Raw genomic sequence first — 12991 nt, forward strand, 5'->3', positions numbered from 1 at the left:
TTTAAAAGATTGTGCTAAATTTATGATAGTCCTAGTTCTATTTTCGGTTCATTGTAATGTATATTGTCAACGTATGTCTTTTTAAAAAAGATAGTGCTTTTGTTAGGAACTGTACGTCAAAGTCCATAGAGCATGAGTGTATCTTCACAAGGGTAGATGGTGATAATATACGAGCACAGTCGACCGTTGACTTGCGTAGCCGTATTGTGAATTATTTTCTACTTTCGGACAAAACTTAATGTGAACGTTATTAAATTATCTCGGTTTTAAATTATTTGATCGGTAATTTGTATCGTTAGCGTTATTGCTGATTTTTCATTTTTGGGAATACACGATAAGGTAAGCTATTAACTTTGTTGATTTAATATTACTGTGCCATCTTCGTTGTGCGCGTTTAAAACATGGTAAATTAGAATGTGTATTTGAGTGCAGTGTTTTCAACGATTTTCATTTCGGTTTTTTATTTGTTAAGTTTTGAATATTGCGAATATTAATCAGATATACGGGAGTTTAAGTAGTTTCGCCGGCAGTGATAAAGTTAATTGTTCGTTCCATCCTATCCAATTTTTTTTTTACGTTAATGAAACTTTCTGTTAATAGATGTGAAACTCCTGCAGACGTAGCGAGAGCTGTTCACTTAAAAAAAAAAATAATTTATTATTCGGGAAGATCTTAAGTAAATGCATTCACTTTAAAGCCGACTTGGCAAGGTTAAGATATATTTATAAAATTATTTTTAATAAGCTTTTTCTTTTTTCCTTTTTGAAATGTCATGTGGTTATTGATAATTTCTTTAAAAACCTTCATTAGAAATTACTAATTAGAGTAGTATGTTGTAATATGATGAAAATATTTGTTATTTTCTAGTTAATAGGTTTTTTAGATTTCGGTTTACTTTCTTGCACTATAAACATCAAATTAGTAAGTTAGTTTCGGATTTCGTTTTGCGATTAGAAGGTCGAAGTAACAAATACATTTCCACTTCAGTAAAGTAATCTTACCTACAGCCTATTACAGAATAGAGTATAACTTTTTTTTTAAACTTGAAATTCGCTTCCAAAAATACGAGTACATTATCTTCACGATGTTACATTATGAACTCTATGCGATTAATGGTGCTATTGAATTAGCTTCATTGTAAAATTGTACTTTTCTGCAGTGAGAAGTACGATTTGTACGATCCAAATATTTCCTCTTGTACGATCCAAATATTTCATTAATTAAAAATTTATTTGGCTATAACTCTGGAACTAATGAAAATAAGTACCGCTTATGACATATCGTTGAAAAGCTATCGATGAGGGCTGATTACTGCAGTTAAGAAAAACATTACTGCAGTTGGGCTTTTTTTCGACATTTTGGTCCAATCGATTGCAATCAAAAAAGGAGGTGCGCAACTAGATGTTACAGCAGTCATAAATCCAAAATTTCAACATCCTTCGGTTAATAGTTTTTGAGTTTTGCGAGATGCATAAGTACGTACAGACGTCACGCCGAAACCGGTCAAAATGTATATTTCCGTTGAAATCTGAAAACCGAAATTTTTCGCGATCGCAATACTTCCTTTACTTCGTACAAGGAAGTAAAAAGGAGATTTTTAATTCTACTCGGATATTTTTTTAATATTGTATTTGAGCCTTTCGACCAAATCTACAGTTTTCGATGATTCGTCAGTTTTTACAGGAAGTGTTTCTGACGATAATTACTTCCACATTAAGTGGAAAACTTGTAAACGAAAAAATTAACGGTCATGTGAAGAATTTGAAGGTATTTTTGAGCGGATTTCTATTATTACTTAGAATTTATTTGTTCCGGTGTTTTAATACTTCTGAATTAATTGATATAAATATTTTTACGCACACTTCATAAACCCGTTACTAGATAACTTTTTGAGGTAGAAAAACGATTCATGTTTCGAGTTTAGATAGCCTTGGATTGCTTTTGGTAGTCGTTACTTTATGTCGTTTCTATACATTTCTTTTATAATTTTTACCGAAACACAGATTTATTTTTTTTTCGTTTCTTGCGAACGGGTATTTTTAGTACGGGCGATTTTTTTTTTTTAAACTTGCTTATATTTTTAATAAAACTCATGTTTAATAATATTTTTATTAAAAATTCAAATTTCCATTCACTTTTACAAGTATAAATAAAACTGACTTCAGAAATTGTAGGTAGTTTTACTTATAAAGTCGAAATTTAAAGAAGCCTTTAATATAATTTTCCACTATTTTGACGTGGATTTATTTATTGGAAGTTTATTTTGTTTATAAAACATCATATTAGTGATGCGTATTTAAAAATTTAAAATTATGGGTTAATTATACGGATTAAAAAGTAAACATTTCTTGAATCTATTTAAAAAAATAAACCTTTAATTTTTTATCGCAGTGAAAAAAATATTATTTATTTTATAGTTGCCGTTCTTAAATTACTGTTCACATTGTAGCACGCATTATACATAATTTTCCAAATAATTGTGATCGTGAGTCAAGTATTTGTAATATTATCTTGTTATTTATTTACTTATTATTCTAGCATGCGGTTACATCATGCCTTCAGGTATAGAAATGAAACTAAATATTTTTGTTCTTTTTTGCACTAATCATAAAAAAGCCGACTTGTTTGAAATTAAGGAATATTTTTAATGCATATAATTTCCTTTTTGCGAGTGCGTTAAAGAAATTTTAATTCAAATTCTAGAATTGAAAGCAAGACTGTTTTTATGAGTGTAAACGTTCGCGTGTTTGTGTTGAAGAAAGTACTATCGGTATTTCTTAATTTGGTTTGTGTTGTTTATGTTTCTGTTTTATTTTTTATGCGAGAAAACAACTTCTATATTTATTTAGAATTTAAAATATTCATTTCGAAATATGTGGCTTGCTGGAAACAGGAAAATTTTTGTGACTGGATTTCCCTTTTTTGCTTTTTGTTTAAAAAATGATCTTAGTTTATTTTTATGATTTGTATGGTTTTGAATCTGTTTCTAAACTACTTACCTATTTTCTATCTTAAATTACTAGTTAGTAAGCGTCTCGCCATTTAATTTTTTTAAATTTGTGGTAGTTAAACAGTTTCTTGGGGTTTTTCTTTTTGTAAAGTTACTGATTGACTGCCTTAAAAATAAAGTATAAGTTTTTCATTATTAATATCCGACAGCACTGTTGTTAATTGTTACAGCTTAAGACGGTTGTCGTTAACAGTGTAATTAAACTGATAAAGGAGCTATAATTAGCAAAAAGATGTTCTTGACCGATTATAATTTCAAAGCGAGGCGTAATAACTTTGAAGTTTTCAAAATATCTTATTTCGTAGAACGATTAAGAAGTTTATAATTTTTTCTTTATTTCTAATCGAGTATTATCGACATGAATGAAAGTACATGTACTCCACATATTTGTGTAGGTTCTTCACATTTTTAAATATGCATAGAATCTAACTTAAGTAATGTTGCTGTTGAATTAAAAACCGAAGATTTTGTCGTGACTGATCTCCCAAGAGAAACGTTGTAAAACTTTACTCTATAAAACATTTTCTTTCCTGTTAAATAATTTAGACATTCCATTATGTGATATTTTGTACTGCATACTTGAATACAAACGTCATTTAGCTCGTGCATGTAGTTTATATATATACGTCCCCTCCCGCACACTTAAATTAACTATGAAAGTGTAAAAAAAATTAAAACTTTTATTTGCTTAGTACTTGTTTTTTCTCCCTTCTAAAGTTGAACATGCTATTTTCTGGAATAGTAAATTGTAATTTTTTTTAGGAAAGATATTGGTTTGACGCCAAAACTAACCGCGGATACCTTGATTATCTAGGTAACAGTAGATAAATTTATTTTACTAATCTGACTATTATTGTTACTTTAAGTTTTTTTAGCGGGTAACTAATTTGGAAGTAAACGATGGATTGTATTGCTAATGACGCCTGTTAGAACTGAACAACCAACAGATTGTGATTATCCAAGTTAATTGTAGTGCTTAAATGTTATGAAGCATTCTTTCTCTTTCAACATTGTATTACATGACTTGTACAAATAGTAAAAAATACCTGAGATCTATTTAAAAACAAAAAAACTAAAATAAATTCCTTAATTGAATCCTTATTTTCCCCGTCGTTTTGTGATCGTGTGTGTGTTTTAGTTACTGTTTGCATAATTGTTCATAGATTTGCTTGTCGAAATAAATTTCTGGATCGATTCTAATATGTACAACTTGCATTTATGTATTCGTTAACTCGTGAATAGAATTTATTTTATTTCTAGAATTTTATTTATATATTTAATTTTGTGATTGGCAATTTTTCATTTTATCGACATACTGGTCAAACGGTTATTTATTTTTGAACCGGATATTATTGTTAAAATACTAAATTCTGCCTTTGTACCTAATTTTCTGTAGAAAGTTTGTAACTAAGAACCGAAATCGATATTATCTTAAATTTGTTACGTTATCGCTGATCCTTATTGAAAAATTGAATGTAATTAATACTTCTCATTCGAAACTCTTATAGAAATTCTTGCGATTTGTAGAATCAGTTGTATTATATTTCTTTATCGAATACGATACTGTTGGAAGATCGTATAAGTTACAAAGACAAAATGTCGCGTCGGGTGAAGCGAAACCCGATATTATAATGTATTTACGTCTTTTAGTAATAATGAAAAGACAGTATTATGATTTCAGTTCCATAAAATTAATTCATGAATTCAAAACGACATTGTAACTTACAACGCATCTTTTATAGTTTTATTGGAATTATCTAATAGTGGTGATTTTCTCTGGATTCCTTGTACTATTAGCGTAAGTTGTCGGTCTACTATACTGACAGTGCGAAGCTTTTTCTTTGTGTAGTAATAATATTAAGTATATAGTAATAGTAATAATATTCTCATTACTAATGTTAGGAAATTTACCGTTCATTTAGTTTTATATATAGAATTGAAGTCTTTTTTTTTTGTTAATAATAATTTGTGCTGCGGTATTTTAAGCCAAAGTATTTTTTTTGTTTTTACTTTTATGCAATGAGTAGTGTAAGTGTAAAATAAGGTGAGACATTATTTTACAGTAATTTAGACAAATTAATTTATTTAAAACCGAGCGCTATTGTTTAAATTTTTTTAAAACTATTATTAGAATAAGGTTCATCATTATTAGATTAAGGGAAATTATAATTTTTGGGGAATATTTAATTTTTTTGTTTAGATTTGTACTATATAAAAATATTTAGATTTCCACATTGTGGAAATAATTTTTGTGGACGTCCGTAGAAACGTTTCTGGCTGTAAGAGAATCAAAGAAAGCTTGGATAAATCTACTCGAGGAATATTTGCTTTGTTATATGAGGCCGCTTTGATTAAAATAAAAAACCTGTTGAAGATTTTTTAGTTTCTATCCGACCAACAGTCATCAGGCTAATAAACAGTCCGCCCAATTCACGTTTTCATTCAGATGCATTTCTCTACTTCGGTTGCGATTTTGTAATCAGATGATCGTTCGAACTATTTGGATTATTTTCAAGAAATGCGGCGTAAAATAGGTGGAATCCTAAATTTTACCTTTCTCCGTATACACGAAATTTGCATGATTTTCAGGTTTTTGAATTGGGAGATGCTACTCTCACTCGCAAAAAATAAATTTCGCAATTCCTTAATGTTATTCTTCTCATTAATGAACATTTTAATTATTCATTGTGATATTGCAATAAATTATTAATTTTTAATAGTCGTGTTTTCGAACACTTTTCAGTCATATTTTGTACTATTTTCATAATATTAACTCGATTAAATACTTAATATACTAAACTTATTCTTAACTTAATATTGATTAAAAAAAAAATCGGCCCAAAACAAATTATTCTATTTTGACAGTAATATTATAAATTAATAAAAATACTATTATTATATTTTTAATTGTATATAGTTATATTTTTTCACATTATTGATGACACGTATTTCAATCTTTGTTCTCTCATTCTCTCTCTGTGTGTGTGTGTGTGTGCGCGCGCGCGCGCGCGCGCGTTGTTTGTTGAATTGTTGGATGCCAGCGCTTTTTTTATTTTTCTGAATGTGCAAATAAACTGTTGTTATTTAAGCAGAATGAAGTAATCTGTCGTCAATGACAGTGCGTAAATATGTTACTTTGTTATTTTTAGTTTTATTGAACTTAATAATCTCTCCTACATAATTTTTTTTTCTTTTCCTTAATCTGGTTAATTTCTTTCTATAAATTATACAATTTTTTTGTACATCTGTTAATCATTAAACAGGTAGATTATGTGGAAATAATAAACGGCTCCTTCGATCTTTGTGTACTGTTGAGATTGCGTATAGTCTTTTTTGGTAATTATTTGTTAGACTTGAATCCAGCAGCATTGTGTTTTTGTGATATTAACTTGTATTTTTAATTTTTTTATATGCCGACTGTACGATATAATTTACTTTCTTTTGTTTTAATTTAATTATAGGATAAAAATCAGCTATTGTGTACATCATTAATAAGAAGAATAATTATGATTTTCGTTTTATTTATTAATTACTTTATCGACGTATCTATTTTTAATGTAGATTTTCTTGAGCATAATTTAGTTTTATTAAGCATTGTTTTTGTTATTTCCTTAACTGTTCGTTATTAGATCTTGGCATGCCGCACGATACGGACTCTGAATTATACGTCAAGTCCGTTCAGGACATGGTCAACATTGTTCTTAGACTTATTGCTGACGGTGAGTTAATAAATTTCTCTTAAAATATAGAGGAATTTTTCGAATTAAAAATTAGGATTATTTTTCTAGTTAGATAAATGTAATTTTTGTTTATCTCTCGACTTCCCACTCTACGTTATATTAAGTTTGTATTGTTATGTCCATTTAAGAACAAAATGTGGACGCATAAGTGCTTGTGCGTCCACAAATTTAATTTTAAGTACTGTTTATTTATTATAATATTCGCTTTGATGTATCGTTTACGGGATTTTGGCGTTTTTAATATAAATCACATTTAACACTTTTACGTTTTGTTTTATGTAGCCTGTTAATGACGACTTAAAATGCGCCAACAGTAGCTTTTTTATTACGTCACAGAAGTGCTCTTAAATCACAGCGCTGAACAGAATTCAATGAATGTAATTAAAGAAGGCTTGTTATTGTGTTTATGTATTAGATAAAATATGTCTATCCAGTGTTCTTGTTCTCAATTATATTCGCCCGTATTTCCTTATTGAATTGTATCGGATTACCGAACGTAAACTTTGCTGAATCATTTCCTTTACTCCGTATAAGCGCCCTGTTTACTGTTCTATTTACGGTCGCGCAGTTAAAATATATAAAAAACCTTTCAGTATTGAAAAACGTTTAAATTATAAACTGCGGTAACAGTTCCTTAAAAAATGCGAACCGAGGCTATTACTATGAGGTTTTAGATGAATTTTATTCCATTTGTTTTAAAAAGCCGTCGAAGTACTAGAAAAGTATTTAGTAATAGTCATTTAAATCTTACCCTTCGTTACTATTTCGATGAGATGGTTGATTATTGTTTACTATATCGAATAGGCCTAGTAGTTACTCGGATTCTAAGCGGTGGAGATATTAGCGGTTGTAATAGTAGGTCAATTATACTGTTTTATAAATATTATAATTTTGTATTCGTAATATCAAATCGGTTTGATTCTCATTTACTGCAATATATTTTTTTCCTCTAAACACTTAACTAAAAGGGATAACATTTTTCGTATCTACAATTTTCTCTTGTTTTGCTGTATAACAGGACGTCTGCAGCTAGTAAGCTCTCTTTTTTTCTGTTTAGCATCCGGAACCACCGTAAGGAATTACTTCAGAGAATGATATATATGAATGTAAATGAAGTGTAGTTTTGTACAATCTCAGGACGACCGCTCCCGAGATGTGTACTGTGATTAATTGAAACCCAACCACCAAAGAACACCGGTATCCACGATCTAGTATTCAAATCCGTATCAAAGTAACTGCCTTTACTAGGATTTGAACCCTAGAACTTTCGACTTCGAAATCAGCTGATTTGCGATGATAACCTCTAGACCAGCCCGGTGGGCTTACAGCTAATAAGCTACCTAATTCCAAAAGCTTGCTTACCGATCGTAAGGGAAAGCGTTTCAGAACTGCACATTTTCGATGGTTTAGGCGAAGAGTTTTAATAATTATTTTATTATTTTTTGCATATTTTTGTAGATCAAGTAGCTACGTCGTTATCTTCCAGGTGTAACGAAACTGCCGCGCTGTGAAGGATTGATGGTTTAGTGTCTACTTCATAGCCCCGTAAATGTATTTTGTTTTTTTTTTATAGAGATTTGAAATGTTTGTAGTAAATAATTTGGTAGCCCTCTTTAAACATTTTCTTATTCTGCCTAATTTATAAAAGTTGTAGGTTTTTGTTATTTACCACCAGAAAATTAATGAAGTAAATCTAGAGGTAATTTTTCATAATCGTTAAAAAACTGTGTGAATTGCCAATTTTTTTGATGGGTTTCCTGCTTTGAAATTGTTTATGGAACGATATTCATGCAACCTTTTCACTGAAACGCTCTTTCATTGTCTCATTGTCGAGGGATTAAAATAAGCTGTAGCTCTGCAAAAATTTTCGAAACTAAGCTCCTACAGAGACGTAATTTAGTCATTCAATTTGTTATTCACGTAATATAAATAATTAAATTATCATTTTCATTGGTAAATTTGTATCGCTTTATCAGCTTCCCTGAAACCTGTAAAATTAATTTTCTGTACAAAAATAACTAAGGATTTAATTAATGCATGTATTAAATACAATCCGGTTTTATCTCTTTAAATGTGGTAAAACAAGCAGTTAGTTTCTTGAGACTACGGTGTCTTTATTCTGTTCATTTTATTGTTTTAATCGTATCTACCTTGTGATCGATATGTTTTGACATTGTGTGTTTGTTAGGACAGATTTTATGTCAAGTTTAAGGATATTTGACGAAAAAAATTGAACGTTAAATTATGTATTGGAAGTTTTAATGTGGAATAATACAGTTTTTAGCTTAGTTGGATTCTTATCGATCCTTTACTCGTAAATTTTCGGTTGATTTACATTTTTATTCGTTTTGGAAACGGTCATGCTAACTGAAAAACATTCCGGCAAATAATTAGTAATACAGGTACCACAAAAAAGATTATTGTAGTTTTTCAAAGTAAAATGGTTTAACCTCAGTATTCTACTTGTCTATTAAAATTTCGCTTTAATTACAGCTTTGGGTATTATAAATTATTTACGAAAATTTCAATTTTTTTCTTAATATTAATTATTGAAAGCTAAGTTATTTTCCCTATTTGTGGTGAGTAAAATGAAGTTCTTTATTAAATTTAAGTTTCATATACTCTGCCGGTCTTTCGTCTTTTTAATTGATACTAATTTATTATTGATTTAATTGGAGAAAAAATAGTTAATCGCAATTGATTTTAAGTAACTGACAAAATAAAGTGGGAAAAATTGTAAGATTACTGTATAATATAAATCTTCAATTTACTATACGATCGTAATAAAATCTGTTAACGTTGTATTTAACCTATTACCTCCTTTATTAAGAAATCCAGTAACTATAATTAAAAATGCGTTTCGAACTGGATAATTTTTTTTCAGTCACAAAATAATTTTGTTTCAAAAAAATTAAAATATTTAGTTTATTGTAATAAATCGCATATTTCAGTATATTACTGGTTAAATAAGATAACATCCATCGTTTACGGCGATGGTTTTTTCTACGTGCTTTCTTCTGTATTCTAGAAAGCACGTAGTTACGATTATGAATACATTTTAGTAAACTTAGATTAACAAAATAATTATAAAAATGAACTTTTGAATTATACGTGAGCTTAAAAACATGGATTTAAAAAAAATTCATATTAATTATTTGAAAATTCCTTTTTTTACATTTTCTAAATTTTATAACATGTTCCATCCTACATTAGAAATCTTCTATTAGGAATTATCACATTTTTTTTCTAAAAAAAATTGATGTTGAAAATCTAAACTCATAAGAGATTGACTTTTTTACTTGTTGCCTCAAGGCAACGAAGGTTAACACAGATCGGTTATAAGTTAGTAATTCATATATTGATGACTTATATATTGAAGACTTCATATATTGATGTTACAGTTTTATTAATATTTATTTATTTTTTAATCTATTCGTTTGATCGCTGCTATATTTGTAACAGGTGTAATTTAATTTTTTCCTTGAATTTTGTACTTCTAACTCGTACTTTAAATTTAAATTACCCCTGTGAGCAATAACTTTTCATTCAACCCTATTCCCAATTAATTTCAAGATTATTTTCAATTAATCTTGGCCCGTTGCGTGTTACCGCCTAAGAGAATACTTTATATAAGTGGTTGATAATTTTTTTTTATTCTTAGCATAATTTATATATAATAGATATTACGAGGGATATCTCTAAAGTAGAAACTGCTGGGAAATTTCTCTCCTTACGGTAGACGGACCTGTGTCGTTCATGGCCACGCTAATATTGTACACACTGCATTGTTGTCTATCTTTGTAGTATCTTTGATTACGTGTGGCTTATTACGTTATAAAATGAATAGGAAAATTGATGTTGCCGCCGACTGAAATACGTGGAGTCGTACGTTTTTTAAACCATCAAAACGTAAAGCTGGCTGAAATTCATAGTTGATTGCTGTGTACGGTGATAATGTAATGAATGAAAGAAACGTCCGAAAATTGCGTGAAAGTTTTAGAAATAATAGAATTAATGTTTATGATGAAGACCGTTCGGGGAGACCCTCGATAATCACCGAAAACTTGTTGAAACGCGTTGATGATGAAATCAGAAAAGATCGTCGCTCAACGATTTCCGACCTGGTCAATCTTTTTCCTGATGTTTCAAGACCTGTTATCGGTCGCATTGTTCATGACCATTTAAACCTAAGAAAGGTGTGTGCAGCACCATGGTTGCAGCACGTCTTAATGGAACGTCGCAAAAAATTCCGATTGGGATCTGTTTTTGAATTTTTGATGCGCTACACAGAAAAAAGATGATGAGTTCCTTAATTGTTACCGGCGAAGAAACATGGATTTCATATTATACGTCAGAGAGAAAACGGCAGTTAAGCGAATGGAGTCATCCTCAATCACCAACCAGACCAACAAAGTTCAAGCCACAGCCATTTGGACGCAAACTGACGGTCACAGTCTTTTGGGATCGGTTTGGCATACTGCTGATTGATGTCATGCCACGTGGAACGACTGTAAATGCAGAAGCCTACTGCGAAATTGTAAGTTACGGCGCGCCATTCAAAATCCTGCTGCATTGCATGATAATGCACGTCCACATGTTGCGGGTCCGACACGTGATTTATTGAGAACATTTGGATGTGAAATTTACGATCGCTCACCATATAGTCCGGCGCCTTCTGATTATCTTTTGTTTGGGAAGTTGAAAGAATTTTTGAATGGTAAGCACTTCGCGGGTGATGATGAACTTAAAAATGATAGTAATCAGTGGCTAAATGGACTGGCGGCAGAAGAATACGACGAGGGTATATTGAAGCTGTTGTATCGCTACGATAAATGTCTTAATTCATGTGGCGATTATATAGAGAAGTAGTGTATATGGTATGTAGTTTAAGACAAATAAAAAATATTTTTAAAGTTTTAGAATAAACATTTTTGCAATGAAACAGTCTTTACTTTAGAGATAACCTCTCGTATAATGTTATATCATGGTTCTGATAATATTAAAATACAATTTTTATATTCTATATTTTGCAGTGATATTAACCCCCCAAAAAATTACAATTGTAAGAAGCAGTCTTATTTATACAATTGCAGGTTACATACAAAATCTTTGTGCAGGACTAAGTTGAATATAAACCAGAAATAAGTTTTACTATTTGCAAATTTGATGAATAATATATATATTTATTTTTTTCATAAGTTTCATTTCAGGAACAATTACAATTCTGGATATAGATTTAGTGACTATCCCTCTCAAAAAAAAAAAAAAAAAAAAGATAAGAGAAGATTTTGACTGTATTTTCACTGATGTGGTATTGATTTTTGCGTATTATAGCTTTGGGACATTCTCACTATTTTACATATTTAATCCTTTTCTGTTAATAAAAAATGTCACACCAAAAAATTAAATAAATAGCATAAAATTAATAATTTAATATTATAATACATATTGTAATTAAATGAAATTTGGAGTTTTTATTGGATATAAATATATAGTACTGTAAGTAAATACTTTAAAAAAAAATAAATAGTGTGAATAAAAAAAATTATAATTTTTCTTGAGCTGCACAATTAAATTTATTTTATGGATGACACAAGATTATAAAAGTTTATTTTTGTATTTTAAGCAAATGGGATGGTTTTACGAATTTGATACTATTTTAATTTTTTTTTTTTAAATTAAAAGTACATAAAAATGGATCTTGTTTCAAAATTGTTTATTAATTATTATAAATGTTTCCTAGATGTATCTATACCAATTGTTCTGTATGGATATTTCTTTCTTTTTGTCTTAGTTAAAATTTACAAAGCTCAGCTATTTTTTCTAGCCTGCAAAATATCATAGTCATCACAATAATTAATAATAGTAGCTCTGCTGTTATATGCATTTATCAAACATTCCTGGAAATAATCAAACCCAGCAAAAGTATTTGTCGGCTGGTGCCTGGTTTCTTATGAGTGTTAAGAAATAATGTTGAATTTCTGATTTTGTTAGCACAGTATTACCATTATTTTACTGTAGCCTAATTTTACTCATTTGCCTGCACACTTAGGTATGTTTTATTTGCAATAAATAGATATTATGTAGCTATTTTTAATATCTACAGTAACTTGGAAAATAACCTAAATAATATTTCATGAAATCTGTATGTTTCATAGTTAGTTTAATTCAGGATTGTTAATTCAATAATTATTTTTCCCCATTTGAAGTACTTAAATTTTATGCACAAATTTCTTTGTTG

The 12991-nt window shown here is 29.4% G+C and overlaps 1 protein-coding gene across 2 annotated transcripts in view; it reads left to right on the top strand.

The window, feature by feature from the left end:
* fus (epithelial splicing regulatory protein fusilli) overlaps positions 1–12991 on the top strand; it is a 305162-nt gene that overhangs the window by 182035 nt on the left and 110136 nt on the right. For both annotated transcript variants that reach the window (XR_012757154.1, XM_075371453.1), the window contains exon 5: positions 6640–6729. Coding sequence is in view for 1 of the 2 variants with exons in the window: in XM_075371453.1 (XP_075227568.1) it covers positions 6640–6729 (90 nt within the window). In the remaining variant the exon portion in view is untranslated. The remainder of the gene's footprint in view (positions 1–6639; positions 6730–12991) is intronic.

Source organism: Lycorma delicatula, chromosome 1, assembly GCF_047948215.1.
Source record: "Lycorma delicatula isolate Av1 chromosome 1, ASM4794821v1, whole genome shotgun sequence".
Lineage (NCBI taxonomy): Eukaryota > Metazoa > Arthropoda > Insecta > Hemiptera > Fulgoridae > Lycorma > Lycorma delicatula.